General features: G+C 44.6%; 1 protein-coding gene across 1 annotated transcript in view; it reads right to left on the reverse strand.

Moving 5' to 3' along the window:
• The window catches only part of yjefn3 (YjeF N-terminal domain containing 3), a 62,422-nt gene that overhangs the window by 14,988 nt on the left and 22,242 nt on the right, over nucleotides 1-25,192 (reverse strand). The window contains exon 3 of the mRNA XM_034216186.1: nucleotides 1,561-1,669. Coding sequence (XP_034072077.1) covers nucleotides 1,561-1,669 — 109 coding nt within the window. The remainder of the gene's footprint in view (nucleotides 1-1,560; nucleotides 1,670-25,192) is intronic.

The raw sequence follows: 25,192 nt of genomic DNA on the forward strand, positions 1-25,192 counted from the left end.
TATAAGGACAAATGTAACAGCAAGATAACTGGATATTTCCCTTGGAAATGATTGGCGACCAAAAGCGCTGCAAAATAAAAGTAATATTGCAATCTCTGTGCTGGATGTGAAAATGTTTGGAAAGGGTTTGCCATATCAATTTTAATAGTGATGTTTCAGAACTTTCTTCTTTGGTCCCCAATTGGCCCAAAAAGAAAAAACATTTATTTCAGATTTGAATAAAACATCTGAGAAAATTGAGAAATATTATATCTGTAACTATTTAAAAAAAGATGATATCTCGGATATAACAATAATGTCTGCTTGTTTTCATGATTCTCTCTTTCTTCTTATATCAGCGTAGTATATAAGTATACCTTTGCTTTTTCTGAGGGGAGATATTAAATGTCTCCTATTAAACTGTCTGCCTTTTATTGATGTGTATTTTTGTAACTTTTCTTCTGTAAACCACTCATTTGGGCCTCTGCTCCAGCTTTTGACTCTTTCCTTCTTTTTCTCTTCATCCCTCCCTCTGACAGCAGCGCAGGGTTTCATGTGTCTCGTAGCTCAGACTCTTATTCATCACAGCCCAATGAAGAGACCACTGAGGAAACCAGTGTGGCGTTAAACCAAGCCAGTGGTCTGGTCAAAGGGAACCACATGTGCTCCTGACAGTCCTCCACTGACACACACACTCTGGGCCTGACACAGTGCAGGCCTCAGAGAAGAGAAGCTGTGGTTCTGGTCCGAGCCACAGAGCGAGCTCAGGTGATCAGGCCCAAGGTGAGCCGCTTCAAATGTAAATGTCACAGAAAGTTAAACCATTCCCTGAACATTATAATCAGCCACTTTTTATGGAAGATAATGCAAATTAGGAAAGTGTAAGTAGCAGCAGCTGTGACTTTGTTGAAATGTTTGACCTTTACAGATGTGTTCTGAGGGATAAACAGTGTAGGCTATTAAACAGTTGGGCACAATTTGGTTTTTCTTTGACTGTAGCTTGTAACAAGAGTTCTGAATTGGTCGGGTTTATTCACAAAAGGAAAGCAATTGGAAAAATTGCACTACTTTGATTAGACAATTTTTAATTCTGTTAATAACTAGCTATTTCAAAATTGGTGAAAGGACAGATGGAGAAAAAGATTTGTGTGACTTTTTCAAAATATGATTGAATGTGTGTTGTGTTTATCTTTCATGTTTCATTTCAATAAAAAGACAGAATGGAACAGAAGGATGCAATTCTACTTTCATGGGAAATATTATGCAAAATACAAAATTGGATTTTTCTGGTTTGTAAGAGGACTGATAAACACACTAAAATGCAGACCCAACACACAAACACACACACGGAAAATCCCATTTTGAAGTAAACTGCAAAAATAAAATTATAATAATATAATTTATCTCTGCATTCATCTCATGAACACACACTTTTTGATGTGGGTGGATGGGGATTATGAATGACTTAAAGCCTTGTGCTGTATCCTGCCTCAGATGTACAAGAAAGTCAGGAAAAGACAGCAAGACAGAAACAGATATATGTGGACTAACCCTAATGTAAATCTAGGAAAGTGTGCCGACCTTAGTGATGGCGAGGGCGCAAGCTTGTCCCCAGATCTCGATCAGCTGCTGCTGTCCAAACTTGTAGTCCCTGAGCAGCTCTGTCTCGATAGCTTCTGCCTCCCCTTTACTGTGAGACACAGAATAAGACACAGGGTTAGCAAGAGAGGTTTTGTTCAATAACAACATCATCAACTCAAACATCGTCGGTATCATCATGCCATCACAAGCGTGCTCGAAGCCTCATTAAAAGGCTTCACACATAATTCTTAATTTAACCCACCAGCAGAAACACACTGAATTTAAAGTGTCTGCAGTGTGAATAAAATAAATGTTCTGCCGCAATGTGCTGTTCAAAAGCAGCAGGCCAAAACTGCAAGATACGGCAGGCCTTGTTTTTCACAACACATAAATAACACATAATCGAGAGGTTGTATGACCCATCATTCACAGAAATGTATTAAAATCAATCAATAAACTCAAACTAATTTGAATGAATTTCCCCAATATCACAAATGACAAAGTTGTTGCAGAGGGCTTTACAGTGTGTTCAGTATACAACACTCTCTGTCCTTAGATCCTTGCATCAAATAAGGAAAAACCCCACAATTTAGGGGGAAAAAGGGAAGAAACCCAGGGAGAGCAACAGAGGAGTGATCCCACTTGCAATATGGACAGATATGTATTATACATCATAGTGTGTGTATGGATTGTTTTAAATGACAACATAGACAACCCAAATGAAAAAGGATAATTTGAAGTTATATACAAAAGATTTACTTTAGCTTAAATGCCAGGATGTGCTGTGAACTGTATTTGTGAACACAACCTGCAGTTGATGTGATTTCAGTATTAATTATGCCAGGCATGAATTCGTTTTGTGATCTGATGCTCACACATTGTCTTTGTGCCTTTGCTTCCTCTGGCTGCTGTTGGCACGGTGACAGTGTGACTAATGCTTAGGTGCCTGTTGGAGCTGCTTATAGAATGGAGGTGTGTGTCAGTGTGACAAATGCCTTGTTAAAACAGCACAGCAGCTGGCAGGAAGAAAAGGAGCAGGTCAAGTGAAAATCACTCAAGTCCTAATTTGGGATCTGATTCTGTAAAGTTGAATACATCTCTTTCCCTCTGCAGACCCCTGGTGGTCCCCCTTAGTACTGCATCTTCATAAAGAAAACGGATGATTATGTTCAGGTAGAAATCATACTGGATGTCTTAACTTGTTTTTCCATTTTGCTGTACTTTAAAACCTATCAGAGAAAACTTTAGAGCAGAGTGATGGATGCAGCAGGTGGAAATTTGATTTAAGAGTTATTATTTCTGATATAAAGATCATATATCAGACCGATAAGAGCAGATGAAAGATGGATCAATGCATAAAATCAGTATTGTGCTTCCATTTAGCACTCAAGCTTTCAACTCTGTTACAAATCTTTACCTATCAAAAGAGAGCTCTTTGCCTAAGTGCAAGTGTACGTGTGTGTGTGTGTGTGTGTGTGTGTGTGTGTGTGTCACGTGTCAGGAAAGGAGGGATGAGGTCTGCAGCACAATCAAGTCTTTCTCTGGTGAAACATTTCTACACTATGAAGATGTACATGAGATACATGAGATACAAGCTTGTGTTAAACCACAGATAATGGTGAATTATTTTTGATAAATGACACTACAATATGTGATTTAGATTGTGTTTTGCTTCACATATTATAGAATATTTCATTACTTTACTTAATGCCATTTGCAATGTGTCTAACATCACATGTGATTTTTCTGTTCAGTGATTTCTATACAGCACAATGTAGTCAGCTGAACATTAGATCATGTCCACTTGTACTTCATATGAGCAATACAGTGGAACTAATGTGCATAGGACGTGTTTACAATTTTCATCCCGCGGTTATCTTTGATCATGGATATCTATATCTTCTGGTATGCAACATTTTTTGTATACCTGTTAGTGGAAATCATCAAGAAGCTGGACATATCAGACACAACCTGCTTTTGTGAACATGGATGTCCCACAGTGACGTGAGAAGCAAGTCGACCTGTTTGCCTGCAGCCGATCATTCATTTTGATGCTCTGTCTGATCACATTCACAGCTCTGCATCAGGCCGTGTGTGTGTGCGTGTGCGTGTGTGTGTGTGTGTGTGTGTGTGTGTGTGTGTGTGTGTGTGTGTGTGTGTGTGTGTGTGTCTGGGGGGGATGTTTGTTGGTTGTTTTCTTTAGATTACATTGTGATTTGTTCCTGTTACATAATATGTTGACAATCAGATTCACCTACAATGTGCAGACAGACATTTGCATACAGATGAATGGAGGTAATTGAAGAGGGCTTTTATGTGGAAATATTGCTGTTTTTTTGACTGCCTCTCAACTGCTATTCAGCTCTGTTATCCAGGAAGAAACAGGACAAATAAACACTTATATTATTGTTCTGTTTATGCTGAACAATAACAGTGAAGGTGTGTGTGTGTGTGTGTGCGTGTGCGTGTGTGTGTGTGTGTGTGTGTGTGTGTGTGTGTGTGTGTGTGTGTGTGTGTGTGTGTGTGTGTGTGTGTGTGTGTGTGTGTGTGTGTGTGTGTGTGTGTGTGTGTGTGTGTGTGTCAGCACGCCGGTGTATCTATGTGGGGTTTCTGGCATTTACCTGTGCCAGAGGAGCTGCAGCAGCTGTCACCCACGGCTCACCTCAGGATGTTTCCTGAGGTACTGTGACAAGATGATCTTTGAAAAGTTCACCTCAATCCACAGGGTTCTTCCTGGCAGGACCAGAGCGCCTTACAGCTATAATTGTTGTCAAATTCATTCTAAATGAGGATAGGCAATTTTATTTGCTGCTTTCAAAACAGAGAAATGTGTTCCAGTAGGTGTACAAAAAAGTCTAAATCTATTCTGTTGGTGTCGGAGAGCTCTTAACCGATACTATCAAAGTAATTAGTGCTGCTGCTGAACAGGCACTTACTATTGATTTTGAACCTTACTCACAGAGAAAAGTGTTGTGGGTGTACTGCTCAGCTGCTAGTGTTAGCAATACAATATATAAAGTATATTGTGACAGCCAAGTGCCACTACCACAAGGGGGCAGCTCACAGTGTATACTCTAAAGACAGATGGCTGATTCACGCTGCATATGGCATGTTTTTTTTCAATTACCAGCTCTTATCACACCTATAATAATTCTTAATCAGACATTTGTTCACAAAAATTGTACGTAGTATGAGTGCAACCAGTGATTGCATTTAAAGTGTGAGCACCTTGCAAAAGCCTCAACTCTAATGAGCGTTTAAAGGAAAGCAGGTATGCAGATATAACCTTGCCCTTGATTGTAATTTAAACGAAATGTGTGCAGGTGTGTGTGTGTACAGGCTTGTGTAGTGCAGGTGCAGATACAAAAGGGTCTTCTGAGGATTATCCTGTGTAGCACCTGTAGCCACAGCCATTCAACCGCCAGCAACCTCTCCCCCAGAGGGAGGGTTGATTTCCCCATGCTTTGTGTGATGTGCTCCTGCAGTGTCTCACCTTCATTGCAGCGCTGCTCAACTGTGATCAACCTGCTTAATGACTCTGTTTACTTTACACATGAGATAAGGTAAAATGAAACTTTAATGGGGCCTGTGGGGAGATGAGGACACTTCAGTAGCAAATAGCAGGAGCTTAAAGGCTGCAGCAAAGATACAAAATGTATTAACATAATAATGAAGAGGTTGGAGTTCGCAAAAACATTAAAATGGCCATTTTAACACATGAATAAATCATTGTGGAGCTGAAAGTGAGGTATTTAGAGTGTACAATATATCAGCAATATCATCACCTAACATAACTCTGTTGTTCTATGCAGAAAATATAGCAGCATACCATGTGAACACAATTGGTGAACACAAAAATATCTGTTAAATACAATGCAATGCAACAGCCCTGCAAAAGAAACTGTGAAAGTAAAGTATAAGACAAAAATACAAAATGTACCCTGTCATCTCAGCTGAGAAATCACCCATAAACATTGTGTTACCATATATTCTGCAGCCGTGAAGCAACCTTGTACCATGAGATGTTAATTAGCCACTGAATGTCAGAAGGGCTTCTATTTGCTAACATTGGAATACTAAAATAGCCACATTTCTCACACCCTCCCTTTTAATTCACCTAATTTCCACCTTTCCAGCATGATCTTCTGGTTATATAAAGAGCAAGATTAAAATAGCTGGAAGAGAAATGCTGTAGTCGATCAGGCGTTTTTAACTAAATGAAACGCTGCCTGCCAAAACAAGACACCTGCAGCTCACGTTCAACGCCTACTTAATGTTGTACAAAATGTTTCAAAGTCCTCAGTGGAAGTGATAGTAGGCTACACAGCCCAGCTGCTGCTACATGCTCCAGATGTAGGCTACTGTTGTGTAATTAACTAAACTGTCCCCAGTAGAAGAAAGCCATGTGATGGGAACTGTGCTACTCCAATAAAAAGCCCTCAAAAAAAATCTGCCTTCTTCTCTATCCCACTCTCTGCCCTTTCCCATTATCTGTCCACCCCCCACCCTATGCAGTACTCAATCGATGTTAATGATACTTCAGGCCTTTCAAGCATCATTACAGTGCCACATCAAATGACATGCTGATAAGAAGATCACTGTTTTTATGTTTATTTCTAGTCTCTTCTAAGTACCAATCTGCGGCATTTTCATATTAATTAGCTTCTATTTGTGTTGCTGTCTGGTAAACAAAGTGATTATTCAGCCTAAGTGCAGTGCAGTGTAAAAGCTTTTATGTTTACTACACTTGCTAATAAGCTACATAGCAACTATTTACTTTGGTAGGTCTCTCTCGGGGATAGATATTTCGCCATACACTAGCTGATGTGTTCAACAGTTTGGATAAATACAAAAAGCGCAATAGATCTATGGAAAAAAACTCAGTACGAACATCTATTTAGTGACAATACTAACATCTATATTCTTTTGTTTCACAAATCCAGACCCGATCCACTTTTTATTTGTAGTAATTCAATACTTTTTAACATCACTCTTGTACATAGCAAACACATTAAATCAAGACTCTGCATTTAACCAATCCTAGTAGCAGTGGGCAGCTATCATATACGAAACCAGGGGGCACTATCAATAAAAAGTTTCCTAATTTAATGAAATTCTATGTATAAAGTGTAAAATCTGTGACTGTTGCTGTATGGAAAACTGTCACGTTTCTATGAAAACAAAATGGCAAGAAGAAGGGAGGGTTGGACTGTGTGGGTGGATGAACAGATGGGCCTTTTAAGCTTCTCCCCCGTATGTGTTTCTAAATGATCTCTGAGTTAATTTGAATATGCCTGTGCCGTTCTGTGTGAAAAGTGTAAAAGCTGACATTGGAAAATACACATAAATAAAACAATATCTCTCCTATGAAAAATATGAAAAGAAGCTTCTACATCATGATGCAAAAAATAACTCGGCAATGCTTTTTTTACCCGCTTCACATTTGATGGTATAACTGCAGCAAGAGACCCTGAGATATTCTCCTTTCTTTCACTTCACTTGTGTTGACTCTTTACTCCTCTGTCCTTTAATTTCCAGCTTTTCTGATCCCACCTTATCATTCACTCCAGTTTACCCTTTTCAATATCCCCTCTATCCACGTCCTCCGTCACTCTCTATCACAGCGGCTCTGATGAAGGTCACTGAACCAGAGTGATGGCAAATGGAGCGTTGACAACAAGTGACACGCAGAAAAAGGTAAAACATGGGCCGAGAGAGCACATGAAAGGTCAATCACCCCTGTTTTTCTTTTAAATCAGGAATTGGAGAGAAAAAATGCAGAAGATAAATGTACTTTATATCACATATACGCAGAAAGGTAAGGCTGTAGAGTTAGTACTCACCTTAAGCCTCACTTTCATCAGTACCCTGAAGATAATCTCATTATGGACACCCAGCTTTGTTCCAGCTAAAAGGTTTTGGTCATCATGTTGGCGTTATGCTGATGTAAAGCTTATATCCTTCAAAGCTTAATAGTATATCTTTGACTTCAAAGTATAGACCTCCTTGCTATTAAAACAAGATAATATGTAGGTATCAGTGCATCCGTTTTAAAATGTGCATCATCTCAGGACACCTTTCATCATCAGTCAGGCCTCCCGGGGTTTTGCCAACGGGAGGTCCTGCAGCAGCCAGCCAGGAGACGATGTAAAAAGGGGAAATCGCAGTGGGAGGGCGACAGAGAAAGGCCGGATGGTTCTATATGTTTTGATAAAAATTTGAATAATGTGAATACCAGCAGAGAGTGACACATCAGAGGATAAGAAATGCATGCAATAATATGAAAGCAGAGTAGTTTAAGCATTCCAATAATTAATGCCGAACAAAACAAGAATCAGGGTAAGCATATATCTCAAATGAAAAACGAATGCCCTATGTCACACTATGTAAGTGTGCAGATGGAAAGGTACCAATCTATTTAAGTATCGCAACTGCAGTGTGGATTACACAGCATTTCCTTTTTATAACAGAGGTTGCTTCATTCCTGGAAAAATGAATACATCACAGAATAGCTTGCCAAAAACATAAATAAGAATCACAAGGTGTTTACAGTGCCCGACTGCTTTAAAAATCACATTGCTGGAGGCATAAAGATACATAATATTATTTCCTTCTGCATAATTTGTTGATGGGCAGGAGGATCAGGTGCCAAAGTGAGGGGAGTGTCTCATAAGCGGCCTCAGCTGGCAGATAGAAGCTGGCCTTGAGTCTCCTCCTCCTCTGTCATTCTAACTGCCCAGCGTGAGCCTCTTCATGCTGCTCAATTATTATCAAATCAGGATGGCATGATTCACTTTGTTTCAAGCTTCCTTTGGTAATTATTTAGGACTGGCTGTAGTGTGTGTGTGAGAGAGAGAGCACACACACAGTCACATCCATAAAACTGTCTCCAGCAGCATCATTCTTTTAAATCAGGGTTAATCCGTTTAGCTGTCTGCTCTTGTTCCTCATATCCGGTGCGACGAGACAGACATTCTTTAGATAATATCAATCAGTGGCTCCAGAATTTTGCTCTCATAACTTATTTCATCCTTCACTCACCATGGACACATAAACCATGAACATGATCATATTTACCTAAAGCCACAGGTGTTGGCTAGCTCATGTTTTTGCTATATTTCCAGTGACAGTGAGTGTTTGTTCTATCAAGCCATAAATGTTTATCCATTAGTCAGGTCTACTTCACAAGTCATGTGGTTGCAAAAGGATAAGGATGATTATCTAGATGGAGGGTCAACCACACATACACAGATACACAAAACATGAGATTGGCACACTCACATGCCTACAGGTTACATCATCCCCCCTCCAATGGTCTTTAATCCAATCACCCAGTTATCCTGAATATCCATTTATTACATTACATTACATTGCATTTAGCTGACGCTTTTATCCAAAGCGACTTACAATAAGTACATTCGACCAGGAAGACACAACCTTGAAGAAAACAGAATCATATAAGTACATCAGGTTTCATAGAGCCAAACATTTCAAGTGCTACTCAACTGGCTATAGATAAGCCAGTCCTTTATTAGTATATAAGTGCTTTGTAAATAATTCTATCGCTCGAGGTGGAGTCGAAAGAGATGAGTTTTCAGTCTGCGCCGGAAGGTGCGTAAGCTTTCTGCTGTCCTGATGTCAATGGGGAGCTCATTCCACCATTTTGGAGCCAGGATAGCAAACTCACATGTTTTTGCTAATTTATAACCTCTGCCTCCGCTTCCAACCTAGCTCCCTCAGTTTGAAGCCAGAGGCCATCCGCATAACAAAATACAAAGCATGCGTTGTCACATCCTATCCATTTCCACCCAGGCAGGGTCTTGTCCTTTAGTTACTGGAGGCAGAACAGGATAGATAACTCAATTTTAAAAGCCGCCGGCCAGGAAACGACACACTGATGACCTATCTGTTTTCAGTGACCTTAAGTAAAATAACAATGTATCAGTTGCTATGTGTTTTAAGAGACACAGCTTATTTTTAGAGAGATATTTGTGGCCATATATCCACCTTATGGACATCGGAACAGATCCATATACACTGACTGCATTGCACAGCATCAACAAATGTCAGCATCCGCTGGCTATACTTTAATATAAAAAACGATGAACCGAAAAGGTGACCTCATTTTCTTCCCTCGTGTGCCACTTATGGACAGCCAAGGTGCCATAGCAACAATGCTGCCAGAGTCATGTGACCACCCTTGAAGAGAATGCTAGAAAAAAATATTTCACTTAGCCATTTTTCATATGATGTGCTCCCCGGGATTTGATTGCCTGCACCTATGATTGGGGTGATTTAAGTTTGGTTTGTTGGGGATCCCTCCACTCACTCGTCGACCCTATCCCCCCACTGGTAAGCCTCAGCCCCTAATTCATTTCCCCCTTTGTGTTATAGCCCTGTGTGACTGTTTTAAACTGCATTTTAGCTATTGACCTGTGCTTAATAAAATTATATATTTTTGATAAATTGAAAACACGTCTCCTGCTCCATTAGTATTCAAACCTGTGTATCTATAACTGAAAACCTGTTAATATTTCCTTGGGTGAAACTCCCAAGGTGGCGTTGTCGGAATTGTGAATTGTGTAATCAAACTAACTTTAAACAAATACATTCACCTATCATCCATTCTGCGGCTGCTGCCACACATAGAAAAACTGCCCAGAAATAAGCCAAGCATTTTTAGAATACCCCGTGAGCTTGCATGCTAAATAAGTTGTGCAAAGCTCTCCTCAGTTTTTGTAATTGATGTGGTGATTGAGAGCTTCACCATGTGGCTGTGACCATGTGGCCACATGCATTCACAAGTTGTTTTCATATCTTGTTGTGAGCAATTTATCAGAGATGGCTAATTCCCCTCTTTCCTTTAATTGATTTGTTTATTTCTTTCCGTTTTACCCACATTTAGTTTTACTGTGAGTATTTGCAGTTCTCCCTCCTTCTTCTCCCCTTTGTTTTGTGTTTGTTATTGTCTGTCTGTCTGTCTGTCTGTCTGTCTTCCTGGCTGGGCGTAGTTGACCCACTTCTGTTTCCCGCCAACTCATCTCCTCAGCTATTGCTCATCATCCGGATTACAACTACTCACCTTCACCTGCATATATACCCGGTTCCTCCATCCAGTATTCACCAGTTCGTCATTTCACCACGCTGGTAATACGACTTGGTAAATTCGCTGTAGCTAAACTAGTGATGGCGAGATGAAGCCTCATGAAGCTTTGAAGCTTTCCAGCCAATTGGTTCGCAAAAGGGTTCATCTCATGAGGCTTCATCATTGGTCAAAGTGTGTAAAACAGGCAGATTGGACATCTCAACAGTGTGCTCTATCTCATACCGAGTTCCCAATGAGTAAAGACTTAGAATAACTCTAAACAACGAACATTAAATCATATTTTCATGTTAACAATATTATTTTTATTCCAGTTGAATGATTGTGATTGAAAAGCCTAAAGAGGCTGGTAAACATTGCAAAGAGGGATTTGTATTCCTTAATAATATTCATAAACTTAACCCCCTGCACGTCGTTCCCAAATCGAACGGCGGGTTCCGCCCGTGCGGGGATTACCGCCGACTCAACGACGCCACTACGCCTGACCGCTATCCGGTGCCGCACATTCAGGACTTTTCGGCGCATCTGGCCGGTACGGGGGTGTTTTCCAAGGTGGACCTGGTGCGTGGATACCACCAGGTGCCCATGCACCCCCTGGACATTCCCAAGACAGCAGTGATAACGCCTTTTGGACTTTTTGAGTTCCTGCGGATGCCTTTTGGACTCAAGAATGCCGCTCAGACGTTCCAGCGCCTGATGGATTCGGTGCTGCGGGACCTGCCGTTTGTGTTTGTTTACCTCGACGACATACTCGTCGCCAGCGCTTCAGTGCAGGAGCACCTGTCCCACCTCCGAGCCCTTTTCACACGGCTCAACGAACACGGATTAATCATCAATCCTGCAAAGTGCCAGTTCGGGGTGTCGGACATCGATTTCCTGGGGCACCGCGTCACCAAGGGCGGTGCGACACCTCTGCCAGCAAAGGTGGAGGCTGTTGCGGTGTTTCCTCGCCCGCTCACAGCCCGGTCGCTCCGTGAGTTTCTGGGGATGGTGACTTTCTACCACCGCTTCATCGCCCGGGCCGCACACATCATGCGGCCGCTGTATGAAGCGTTGAAAGGCAAGACCCCCGTCCAGGAGATCGACTGGACAGCAGAGGCGGACGGCGCTTTTGCTGAGGTCAAGACCGCGTTGGCTCAGGCGGCTTTGCTGGCACACCCATCATCTACGGCTCCCATCTCCATCACCACGGACGCGTCAGACTACGCGGTCGGCGCAGTGCACGAGCAGTGGGTGGAGGGCGCTTGGCAGCCGCTCGCCTTTTTCAGCCGCCAGCTGACGCCTAGAGAACGCAAATACAGCGCCTTTGACCGGGAGCTCCTCGGACTTTATTTGGCCGTGCGGCACTTCCGTTTCATGCTGGAAGGCCGTGAATTTACGGCGTTTGTCGACCACAAGCCGCTCACCTTTGCCATGTCAAAAGTGGCGGAGCCTTGGTCGGCACGTCAGCAGCGGCAGCTGTCCTACATATCGGAGTTCACTACGGACATTAAGCACGTGGCTGGCAAGTCGAACCTGGTTGCTGATTGCCTCTCCAGGGTCGTCATCGGTGCCGTCCAGTTGGGCCTGGACTATACTCGCATGGCGGCAGACCAGGTCACAGATCCCGGCGTCCAGGCCTTGAAGGTGGAGAGCGCGGGGCTGCGCTTGGAGGACGTGGTGTTCGGCGACGCGGGCATTACTCTCCTGTGTGACGTCTCTACGGGCCTGGCGCGGCCTGTCGTCCCTGCCAGCTGGAGGCGTCCTGTGTTCGAGGCTGTGCACGGCCTGTCACACCCCGGCGTTAAACCTTCGGTCCGTTTGGTAGCGGCGAAGTTCGTTTGGCAAGGACTGAAAAGGGACGTGAGGACTTGGGCCAGGGAGTGCGTGGCTTGTCAACGCGCTAAGGTGCACCGCCACACGAAGGCCCCGTTGGAACGTTTCCTGGTGCCTGAGAGGAGGTTTGATCACGTCAACATTGACCTGGTTGGTCCGTTGCCTTCCTCTCAGGGGTTTTCCTACCTCCTCACCATGGTGGACAGGACGACCCGTTGGCCGGAGGCGGTTCCGCTCGTTTCGACATCAGCCGCAGACGTTGCCCGGGCCTTCATTGCAACGTGGGTGTGTCGTTTTGGCACCCCGTCAGACATTTCCTCAGACAGGGGCTCTCAGTTCACGTCCGAGCTCTGGAACGCTGTGGCAGGCGGTTTGGGGGTTAAGCTGCACAGGACTACCGCTTACCACCCTCAGGCTAACGGTCTCTGCGAGCGCTTTCATCGCTCCATGAAGGCGGCCCTCAAGGCCGGCCTTACGGACGGTAACTGGGTCGACAAGCTGCCCTGGGTGATGCTGGGCCTGAGGACCGCACCTAAGGAAGATCTGCAGTGTTCTACAGCGGAGATGGTCTACGGTCAGCCGCTGAGAGTTCCGGGGGATTTCCTCCCAAATGCATCGGCTCCCTGGTCGGCGTCGGCCCAGCGGGCTTTCCTGCGTGACGCCGTTGAGGCCTTTGTTCCGATCCCTACTACTCAGCACGGTACTCAGGTGTCCCAGGTTCCCGCAGAGCTCCGCTCGGCGGAGCACGTGTTCATCCGGCACGATGCGCACAGAGGCCCCCTGCAGCCCCCTTATGATGGGCCTTTCCGGGTCTTGGAGCACAGGGACAAGCACCTGGTGGTCGACCTGGGTGGCAAGGCCGAGCACGTCTCGGTGGACCGGGTGAAGGCTGCTCACCTGGACTTGGACCAGCCTGTGGTGCTGGCTCGACCTCCGCGACGGGGCCGCCCCCCGGCCTCGTCCCCTGTCACGGATTTAAGACCTGTTGTTCCGGTCCCTCCCCTTCCGGGGGCCGCACAGGCGGGAGTCACTTTTCCGACTCCCGTGCTCAGGAGTCGTGGGGGTCGGCGTGTCGTTCCTCCCCGCCATGCTGATTTTGTTTATGTGTGAATTCTGGGGGGGCTTGTGTGGTGACACGTTATTGGACATAATTCACCTTGCTTATTGTGTTGCCACACGGACCCTTTAGTGGGGAACACCTGTAGCTTTAGCTGCCATTCCTGCTAGCTCATCAGGCAGAGCAGTGCATGTGTTAACCTCTCTGAAAGGAATGGATAATAAAGATTGGAACTCCATTCTTAATACACCGCCTCCGACTCTCTTTTCACGGCACTACACAGGACAGTTTTATAGACAAATACACGTTTTACTTTTGCAAATTTAAAGTGCAAACATGAAAAATAACAATACAAAGTGGCCAAAGTAGCGAACTGTCTTCTTGCACACATCACAGTTCGCTAAGTTTTAATTGCCAGTTGTGAAATTGCTCCACACAACGCTGCTCTTTCTCTCAGCCATCATGCGCGTGTGTGTGTTGCACTCACGAGTCGCTGGCTGCTGCTGTCCTGCCCTGCTGGCTGCTGTCAGTCAGCTTGATAATCGGCGTTCAGGCAGGGAGCCTCGAGGAGAAGAGGACAGCAGTGGAGAGAGAAGAAAAGAGCATATACTTGTGTTCGTCTGCACATAGTTTTTTGAAGAAATTGACGAGTAGAGGAGACGAGAAAAAAAAGTATAACAGTATCGATCCTATTGGCTCTAGTATCGATATTTTGAAACGTAACGTAATATCGGAAGTATCGATATTTTGGGATAGATCCGCCCACCCCTAGCCTCTATACATGCTTCACAAAAAGCTTCGGGGATTACTCGACACACGCTCCGAAGCCTCGGCGCAATACGTAACATCACTAAACTATACTCTCTGTGTTCTTGTTATCCTTACCTTGTGCTCTCTTTGTCCAGTATCCGTCTGCCTACTCCTCTGCCTGCCACGTCCAGCCATCAACCCCTCGTCTGTGTTCCTCCGTGCTTCCACGCACACCGGCTCAAGCCTGTCTACTCTCGCCGGCTCTGGATCCCCGGCACTCCTCGCAGGTGTTTCCCCCGTGCTTCCACGCACACCAGCTCCAACCGGTCAACTCTCGCCAGCTCAGAATCCTCGGCTCATCTCGCCAGCGTACCTCCGTGCATCTCCGCACCTCCGCTGGTGATAAACCCTGGCCCAGGATTTAGTGGACATCTAATCCCTCTTTTTGTCTCCTGAAGGGTTTTTTGGTTAATAAACCTTTTTTACCACATAAACTCTGTCTCCTCTTCCTGGTGTTCAGCATTGTGAGTTCAATCATGTAAACTCGTGGAGAGCGTAACAGTACGAACTAGTCAAAATGAACTCCGCTGACACTGGATCGGATCCCGCCGCTGTTCAGCACGCCTTTTCTCATCAGGGAAATCTTCTGGGCCAACATGAGCAGATGATCCAAGCCTTAGTTGAAAGCAATCAGTCCATGGCACTACACATCTCAAACATTGCTGCTCAAATCTCTACCCTGACGTCTTCTGCTGCATTTCCTGCCCCCTCCAATCCACCTCTGGATTCTACTCCATGCCGGGATTTTCCCATTGACGACCCTGAGCCTTTCCATGGAGAGGTGGAGAAATGCAGAGGATTTCTGTTTCAATGCAGCAAGGTATTTCGCCAGCGCCCCTTGTCTTTTTCTTCTGAGGTGACTAAGATTAACTATGTGTTGAGTTTGCTTCGTGGAAGAGTTTTAACCTGGGCCGAAGCATTGAGTTCATCTGTGGATTACGACACTCTTTCCTTTGGAGTTTTTTCTGATCATTTTCACTATGATCTATGATTTTTGATCACCCGACCACTCTGGCTCAGCTGCTAGTCGTCTGCTAAATTTACAACAAGGGACTCGAACCGTTGCAGAATACTCTATCGAGTTTCGCACGCTGGCGGCAGAAGCCCGATGGGACGAGGCGGCTTTAAGGGCTGTGTTTGTTAGGGGATTGAAGGATCAACTGAAGGATGAGCTGGCAGCAAGAGATGAGCCTGCTGATCTCCAATCCTTAATCTCCTTGGTGTCTCGTCTCGACAGCCGGCTGCGGGAGCGCCGTGCGGAGCAACGTTTGCTTTGCCAAGTAAGCCAAACATCTCACCCCAGTTTGCCCCCTCCCAGTCCAGACCATCTGGCTACACCTCACCACCTCACGTGCCCACCTCACGTGCCCACCTCGCGTGCCCACCTCGCGTGCCCACCTCGCGTGCCCACCTTTGCTAAGGAGGAAGCAATGCAGTTGGGATGCGCCGGATTATCCCCTGAGGAGCGCCTTCGACGTTTGAGGTCTGGAGAGTGCCTGTATTGTGGTAAAGTTGGGCATATCCTTTCTGGTTGTCCTGTCCGCCCAAATGCAGGGGCTCGTCAGTGAAATTGGGGGTCCTGACGAGTCCACAACCTACAACTATTGTAGCCCCAACTTTGAGCCGTTTTCTGATTCCTGCCAGACTTTGTGCTAACTCTCAGACCTTGCCCCTCTCGGCCCTCATTGACTCTGGTGCTGAGGATAGTTTTGTGGACTTTGAACTAGCCAAGCAGCTGGGTCTACACTTGGAAACATTACTGGAACCTTTGACTGCTTATGCCTTAAATGGTAAAAGCATTTCTAGGGTTACACAGCAGACACAACCCGTAACCCTGTTAATTTCTGGAAATCACAGAGAAGAAATTCAACTGAAGGTTATTTCCGCCCCTGCAACCCCTTTGGTTCTTGGTTACCCATGGCTTCGCATCCACAATCCGCATATTGATTGGGCTGGAGGGAGAATCATAGAATGGAATCAGTCGTGCCACCTTAACTGTTTACAGTCTGCTGTGCCTCCCGTTCCTGTAAATCCTATGCCTGCTCCATGTGTCTCAGCTAATGTAGACTTGTCTGGTGTTCCTGAGGTTTACCACAACCTGAGTGGGGCCTTAGACAAGGATAAAGCTCTCTCTCTCCCTCCTCATCGTCCCTATGATTGTCCCATCAATCTGCTACCTGGGGCTCCTTTACCTACCAGCAGACTTTATAATCTGTCTCGGCCAGAGAGAGAGACCATGGAGAAATACATCGGTGACTCCCTTGCTTCTGGAATAATTCGTCCTTCTTCCTCCCCTCTGGGTGCTGACTTTTGGATAAGATGGATAAATCACTCCAACCCTGTATTGACTTTCGTGGGTTAAATACAGTTAAAGACAAGTACCCACTTCCCCTGATTAACTCAGCTTTTGAACCTCTCCAAGGTGCCACCATCTTCTCCAAACTCGACCTCAGGAATGCATACCACCTGGTTAGAATTCGCCAAGGAAATTAGTGGAAGACAGCCTTCAACACCCCCCTTGGTCACTTTGAATATCTCGTCATGCCCTTTGGACTCTCTAATGCCCCAGCTGTTTTCCAGGCCCTTGTAAATGATGTCCTACGAGATTTCCTCAACCGATTCGTTTTTGTTTACATCTACGACATTTTGATTTTTTCGAAGAGCCTGGAGGAACATCAGGACCACGTCAGTCAGGTTCTACAGAGGCTGCTTGAGAACAAGCTGTTCGTCAAGGCTGAGAAATGCGAGTTTCATCTGGAACGGGTCAGTTTTCTTGGTTACATCATCAGGCAAGGCAAGTTGGAGGCAGATCCAGGAAATATTCTAGCTGTCTCTGAGTGGCCAGTCCCCACAACTCGGAAGGAGCTGCAGAGGTTCCTGGGTTTTGCCAACTTCTATCGCCGGTTCATCAAGAACTATAGCAAGGTAGAAGCTCCACTCTCCAGTCTCACTTCTGTCAAAGTCAAGTTTTCCTGGACAACAGATGCTAACAATGCCTTTTTTCTTCTCAAGTCCCTGTTCACTTCTGCCCCCATTCTCATCCAGCCGGACTCAAGCAAGCAGTTTGTTGTTGAGGTAGATGCATCTGACTTCGGGGTTGGCGCTGTTCTGTCCAAGACTGCAGGGCCAGACAATAAGCTTCACCCTTGTGCCCATTTTGCCAATCACCCAGGTGCCAACCGCACACTCTCCCTTCTCCGGAGACATTTTTGGTGGCCAACAATGGACAAGGACACTAAGGAGTACGTTTCAGCCTGTACTACATGTGCTAGGAGCAAGGCCTCTCATCAGAGACCTGCAGGATTGCTTCAGCCCCTTCCAATCCCTAGTCGACCCTGGTCACACATAGCACTGGAATGTGTCACCGGTCTACCCCCCTCACAAGGAAACAATACTCTTCTAACCATTATTTACCGTTTCTCCAAATGTGCCCATTTTGTAGCTCTGCCCAAGCTCCCCTCAGCCCTGGAGACCTCCCAAATTCTCACCCAGCATGTTTTCCGCCTGAATGGAATCCCGGCTGACATCGTCTCCGACCGAGGCCCTCAGTTCACCTCTCAGGTCTGGAAGAATTTCTGTCTTTCACTTGGTGCATCCGTCAGTCTAACCTCTGGTTATCATCCCCAGTCACGGCAAAACGGTCAAACTGAAAGGGCCAATCAAGACCTGGAATCAACTCTCCGCTGTGTTGTCAGTCGCAATCAATCTACCTGGAGCTCCCTTCTACCCTGGGTTGAGTACTCCTTCAATTCACTCACGTCTTCAGCTACTGGTCTCTCACCTTTTGAAGTCTCCTTAGGGTACCAACCTCCCCTGTTTCCTGAGGAAGAGAGTGAATTAGCAGTTCCTTCCGTCCAGCAACACATTCGACGGTGCCGTAAGATTTGGAGGGACACTCGCTCAGAACTCCTCCGGACTTCTGCCAGAAACCAACGGTCAGCCAACCGTCACAGACATGCCGCTCCCTCTTACATCCCTGGACAATCAGTTTGGTTGTCTTCCAAGACATCTCCCTCCTCACCGAGTCTAAAAAGCTGTCCCCTCAGTTTCTCGGTCCCTTCCTCATTGAGCGCATCATTAACCCCTCTGCTGTCCGCTTGAAGCTCCCCAGTACCATGAAAATTCATCCCACGTTTCATGTCTCCCAGATCAAGCCAGTCCACACCAGTGACCTGTGCCCTCTAACCATTCCCCCTACCCCCCCCCCCCCCGAGTCATCGATGATCATCCTGCCTACACAGGAGTGCGTCGGCTCATGGATGTCAGGCGCCGGGGCAGGGGCTTTCAATACCTGGTTGATTGGGAGGGTTACAACCTGGAGGAGCGTTGCTGGGTGCCTCGGTCACGCATTATGGACCCTGTCATGTTGAGGGAGTTCCACAGGGCACACCCTGACAAGCCTGGTGGTCGCCAGGAGGCTCCTATTGAAGGGGGGGTACTGTGAGGATTTGCAGTTCTCCCTCCTTCTCCTCTTTGTTTTGTGTTTGTTATTGTGTGTGTCTTCCTGGCTGCGCATAGTTGACCTACTTCTGTTTCCCGCCAACTCATCTCCTCAGCTGTTGCTCATCATCCGGATTACAACTACTCACCTTCACCTGCATATATACCCGGTTCCTCCATCCAGTATTCACCAGTTCGTCGTTTCACCACGCTGGTAATACGACTTGGTAAATTTGCTGTAGCTAAACTATACTCTCTGTGTTCTTGTTATCCTTACCTTGTGCTCTCTCTGTCCAGTATCCCTCTGCCTGCCACGTCCAGGTTAATAAACCTTTTTTACCACATAAACTCTGTCTCCTCTTCCTGGTGTTCAGCATTGTGAGTTCAATCCTGTAAGCTCGTGGAGAGCGTAACATTTACAGAGAGGGTTAATGGTATGACCTCAACACTACATCCAAGGGCAAAGACACATTCCCTCACTGGCTTCCTACCCATACAAACTGCCTATCATGCACCCTTCCATTTTCATCTAAAACCTAAAAGTAGTATTTTATATTTTAATATCTGTTGGGTTGTTGTTGTTTGCAAACAGACATTTCCCCAGCCCAAACCAACTGGACAAATGTTTTAAAAGGCATTAGCAAAGATCACAGAACAATAAAGATTTGCTAAACAATACAGTATAAATTCAGTCTTTCAGGAGTGGCATCATGTTGTGCAGGAATCAGACCCCAACATAGTTCTGAATGTTAGCAATTTCCTAACTGTAATGGGTGCTCAAAGCCTTCACACTAATGGTGAAAAAAAGGTACCCAGAGTGATGCAGTCTGGAGTTGTAGTAAAATCCCCATTATCGCTCTGTGGGGATACAATAGAAAGGGAAAAATTGGCTAAAAGAAAGAGGTCTAAACTATAATGGCAAGATAACGAAAATAATTGAAGGATAGATGGGAAAGGTGGAGAGGCAGCAGATACGAGGAACAGGGGAGGAGAAAGCGACACAGCATAATTAGAACCACTGCCATTAGCGATGCTGAGAAACAAAGGAACAAGTCAGACTAATGAAACCTTGCCATGAAGAGAGCAATCTTCCTAAGACCTCTCTGCTCTATGTGGCCAAATAAATGCTTTTCTCCCGGCTGTAAACCAAGAAAACAATGTTTCACTGTGACATATGAGCCAGTGTTTAATCAGTGTCTAGTATGATCTATCATTATGTAGCTAATGTTAACTTGGAATTGATATGGCCACTGAAACCGGCTGGAAAGGAACAACATGATACTGTTTCTGTATTTCTGGTTAATCCCAAGGGGCTTCTGTCTACATCCTTCACACCCATTTGGATCCAGATGTCACAGTTGGTTAGTTACACCACATAGTGTAACAGAGAGGGAACACAGTATACCAGAAAGGCCAAGTTGATGGAAAGGACAGCATAAGCAAAGGACAAATAATACACATGGAAATTACAAGTTATGTTATAATTTACATGCATATTGCTATAGATTTTGAAAATATATGAAGATAACTGTGGTTACAATCTGAATAACTGCTTATTAAAAAATGTAATACCCCGTCAAACTTTCAGAAGATAAATGCTTGGTAGTGCAATATCAAAATGTGCAGTGCAGCTAACATTAAGTCAGTGTTAACATCTAATATCCTGCTGATGAGACCCAAACCATGGCTTCTCCAGGGAAGAAAATGTACCAGATGTTATCTTTGTTTTTATTGGAAGCCCTTGCAATGAGGCAGTTTTATGATAATGCTTGTTTCCCCTTTTTAATTATTATCAGTCACAGCACAAGATGAAGCTACGGGTTGAGAAACAACAAGAATCAGTCAGCACTTAGGCTGCATCTACACGGAGACGAAAACTAAAACTAACCGAATTCGATATCAAAAAAATATTCCGTCCACACGGTATCAGCTCAAGAAACGTGTCCGTCCACACGAGACCGCTCGACCCGCTGGAGATGCTGTAGTACATATGCCGGGCCTGTAAGTGGCGCTGTACTTCCGCCACAAAATACACCAAAAGCAGCGAAGAAGACCCCCCGAGCATAGTTGCCATGGTTGCCCTTCTGTTTATTCTACGCGGTGGATTTAGCAACATGTAGTTCATGTAGTTCTCCATGTCCACTTGTTGCTGATGGTTGTGGTAGAGGAGCTGTAGATTTTGCACTAACATCTGTAGCATGGTCAGTAGCAGTAGCTACTGACCATGCTACAGCAGTGAGCAGCAGAGGTGGGGAGAGGCGGGGCTATAGCTTCATCGTTATCAGGAAATGATCGTATAGGACATACACACGGAGCTGTTAGGCCCCCCAGAGCGTTTCGTCCGCAGATCTGTTACGGCCTCGTGTGAACGAACCGTCCATACGATAGAGAACTGTAAGGCAAGGCAAGGCAAGTTTATTTATATAGCACCTTTCAACACAAGGCAATTCAAAGTGCTTTACAAAAAACGAAAGACATTAAGAAAATGGCATTTAAAATCAGTCATTAAAAAGAAAAGACAATAAAAGAAACATTAAAATAAAAAATACATGGATAAAAGTTACAGTGCAGTTTAAGATATGAATAGTTCATTTAAAAGCAGCGGCAAAAAGAAAAGTCTTCAGCCTGGATTTAAAAGTAGTCAGAGTTGCAGCGGACCTGCAGGTTTCTGGGAGTTTGTTCCAGATATTTGGAGCATAATAACTGAACGCTGCTTCTCCATGTTTAGTTCTGACTCTGGGGACAGAAAGCTGACCAGTCCCTGAAGACCTGAGAGATCTGGATGGTTCATAATTTAGCAGGAGGTCAGAAATTTATTTTGGGCCTAAACCATTCAAAGCTTTATAAACCAGCAGCAGTATTTTTGAAATATATTCTTTGACACACAGGAAGCCAGTGTAAAGACTTCAGAACAGGAGTGATGTGATCCACTTTCTTAGTGTTAGTGTAGCAGATACAATCCGTTTCGTGTCCGTGTGGACGGGGCCTTAGAGGGGATGTATTGTGGTAATCCAAATGTTCCTGGATCCGAGATGTGGAAACCCTTTTGTCATGCAGATTATGTTGTTGTGCTATCATGTGAAGTATGAGTCACACACTGTACTCAGGCTCTACAAGAGGCTGAGTAATCAGCATACCTCAGCGTTAGATAGCCTATAATGATAATGCACAAACAATTTAAATAAGTTTTTGTTTGTGTTTTATGACATGAGATCAAAACGAATAACGAATATGAATAACGGATCATATTAGTAATGTTATATGAAAGGAGTAGATTCTAGTGTTTTAGCATCTTCCAGCTAACCGTTTTGGCAGCATTGCAAGCATGTTGCAAAAGAAAAAGAAAAAGCTCTGCTGTATGCTACCTCCCCAGCACCAAACAGGAATGTAAGAGAATATTTTAATCTGATCTGTTTATAGAGTTTCTTAGATTCTGTGATACTGCAAACATGTGTTTAGGGTATCAGTAAAAGACTCTTCTGTAAGTTGAGGTCACAGGTCAAACGCTTCTCCCATATCCTGTGGGGGAAGGTTTCAGGCTATCTGCATCTCTTGAGACAAGTAGTTCATTGTCTCCCATCGGCTATTGATTAGGTAAACGCGGGCTTTCTGTGGGCCGGCCTCTCCTCGTGTAGCAGCGATGTTTTGTGGCTTTGGTTCAGAGATCATGAGGGGAAGCACGGGACAGTGTGAAACTAAGTGATCTCCCCGGCCGTATGTAATTAATGTATTGTGATCAATAAAACTCTCAGTGCTTTTGGCTAACGACGGTTCCAGACTCCTTCATTCTACCTCAACATTGCAACAACAGAAGTTTAACTTCACAAGGAATATTGGACTAACATCTAGCCAGGTGACCAGAGCATGTTTTAAATGAACGCTATGCTGCTACATGTTAAAGGTGCTGGTTACAATTGGCAAAATATTAGTAATTGCAACTATACAGATCAGAAAATACCAGAAAAAAACACATCAAAGGCATTTACTAGCTGTCGCAGAAAGTTTTCTTCACACAAGGCGAGTTTCTAATTTCTCTAAGGTGGTAAATCAGACAGCAAAATAATTCTTAGATTAGATTTTTATACTTAAAATTGAGATTAAACCACTTGAGAGCAAAAGGACAATGACATATAATATTAACAGAGAACTCATCTTAATTTAATCCAGAGTGAAGGTCACACAAAGGGCCAATCAAGAGGTCAACTTGTTTATTACGACCAGTGATTGTATTTTACTTTGTTTCTATGGTCAAGCTCAATACATGCTCAACACTCTAAATATGGCCCTCGATAATAACATTCTGAAATCAGAGCTCTTCTTCTGCAATCTGTAGTTATTCTCCGGAAGAACATTTTATCAAGAGCAGAAAAAAAGGCTTTGGCTAGTGATAAAAATGAAGAGTCTGGAGTTCAGGGGTGCAGCGTGGGTTATGAGTGCTTGAGCATAATGCCTGTCTCCTGCCATACAAAAGACTAATCTGCTTCATGCTCACACGTTTAAGGGCTCTTTTGTAGCATTGCCAATACATGCGTTCCAAGAATGCAGGGTTGTTGGTTGTTCCGAGAGTCTCTAAAAGTACAATGGGAGCCAGAGCCTTTTCTTATCAAGCTCCACATTTATGGAATCAGCTTCCAGTTTGTGTTCGGGCGGCAGACACCCTCTCCGTTTTTAAGAGTGCGCTTAAGACCTTACTTTTTGATAAAGCTTATAGTTAGGGCTGATTAGATTCAGCCCCTAGTTTTGCTGATATAGGCTTAGTTTGTCGGGGGACATCTTACTTCTTCCTTCTCTCTGTCTATACCTGTGTACTCTCATGTTCCGATTAACCCAGCTTCCCCAAATGTCTTTCTTTTTGGTGTCTATATACGCCGGGATCCGGAGTCATGGATGATCCTGCGCTCCTCTGTCCTGGATCGCGAGCCCTGGATCTTGAGTCGTGGCTGTGGTCCTGGATCATAGGTCCTGGATGGATATCCTCGTGGATTCGTCTTCCTGTTGTACACACGTGCATTTCCAAACATTTGGACTACCTATGTTGCAAATGTATTATCTTTTCAATTTACACACGGCATCTATTGCACGTCTGTCCGTCCTGGGAGAGGGATCCCTCCTCTGTTGCTCTCCCTGAGGTTTCTCCCATTTTTCCTTTTAAACTTTGGGTTTTCTTCGGAAGTTTTTCCTTGTACGATGTGAGGGTCTAAGGACAGAGGGTGTCGTATTGTCATACTGATATTTTGTACAAACTGTAAAGTCCACTGAGACAAATGTAACATCTGTGATATTGGGCTATATAAATAAACATTGATTGATTGACATGTAAGACAGGAGACTCTCCATGCAAAGCCAGGGGAGACAAAATGGAAAATAACATGCTTCTGCTTTTGCTGAAAACTCTTCCTTCGCACAAACAGCTTACTCTGTTTCTACCTATATTCATCCTGTATATGTGTGTTTGTTGGCCATGTGTGAATAGGTGATCTTCTTCTCTTTCTTTCACCGCGCAATTTTTTTTGCCTGTTTCATAAGGCAGGTGGGTCAACTGAAAGGCAATTAGATACAAAACACATGCAGCACACAAACAGCAGAGCATATCAATGAGTAAATACAGCCTCAAACTCCAACTGCCACTGCTTCTCTGGGTCTCCCACCCTCATTTTGGCCTGAAGCCTTCACACCAAACAAGCTTTTGTTTCTCACAACTACATCCTCACACCTGCACACATACACACACTGACAGGCCGTGCATAATTGATGAGCACAGCGGTAGGGGGAACCATGAGAGGGACCAGAGGGCCAGTGCATCTAAACTGGCATTCGGCCGACCTTTCACAGATACGCTGGCATGTGCGTATACATTAATGCTTATGCGTGGGTGCATGTGTGGGTGTGTTTACGCTGCTTTGGTGGCAGGTGGCGGGGAGAAATGTGTGAGAGTTGCAAAGATACCAAGGCTGATGGCAGAGATGATGAAGAGAGTATTCTTCTGAGACGCTGTGAATAAAAATCATGATGAGGAAGTTTGAAATACGGCTGAGGAGCGGGAGAGTAAGACTCCAGTGAGTTTCCTATAATGAAAGCAGAGCAGCCAGACGTTATGATAAACATTGATAAAACAGGAGCATATCAACTCTAGAGCAGGGGTGTCAAACTCAATTTCATCGCGGGCCACATTCGCATAAAGGTTGCACTCAAAGTGCCGGTTGTAACTATATAAATATATAATATATATATAAAATAATGTATTATATTACATTATTGCCTCTGAATTGGATTATTATCAGATAGGATAATAACTTAGTAATTAACTACGTCTGAAAGCAGAAGTCCAGGGCAAATAATTGCAAGTCTCTTCAGTGCGCATGTCACAAAACGAGATGCATTGTGGGACATGTAGTTTATGGGCATAT

The sequence above is a fragment of the Gymnodraco acuticeps genome, unplaced genomic scaffold (genome assembly GCF_902827175.1).
Source record: "Gymnodraco acuticeps unplaced genomic scaffold, fGymAcu1.1, whole genome shotgun sequence".
In the NCBI taxonomy this organism is placed as follows: Eukaryota; Metazoa; Chordata; class Actinopteri; order Perciformes; family Bathydraconidae; genus Gymnodraco; species Gymnodraco acuticeps.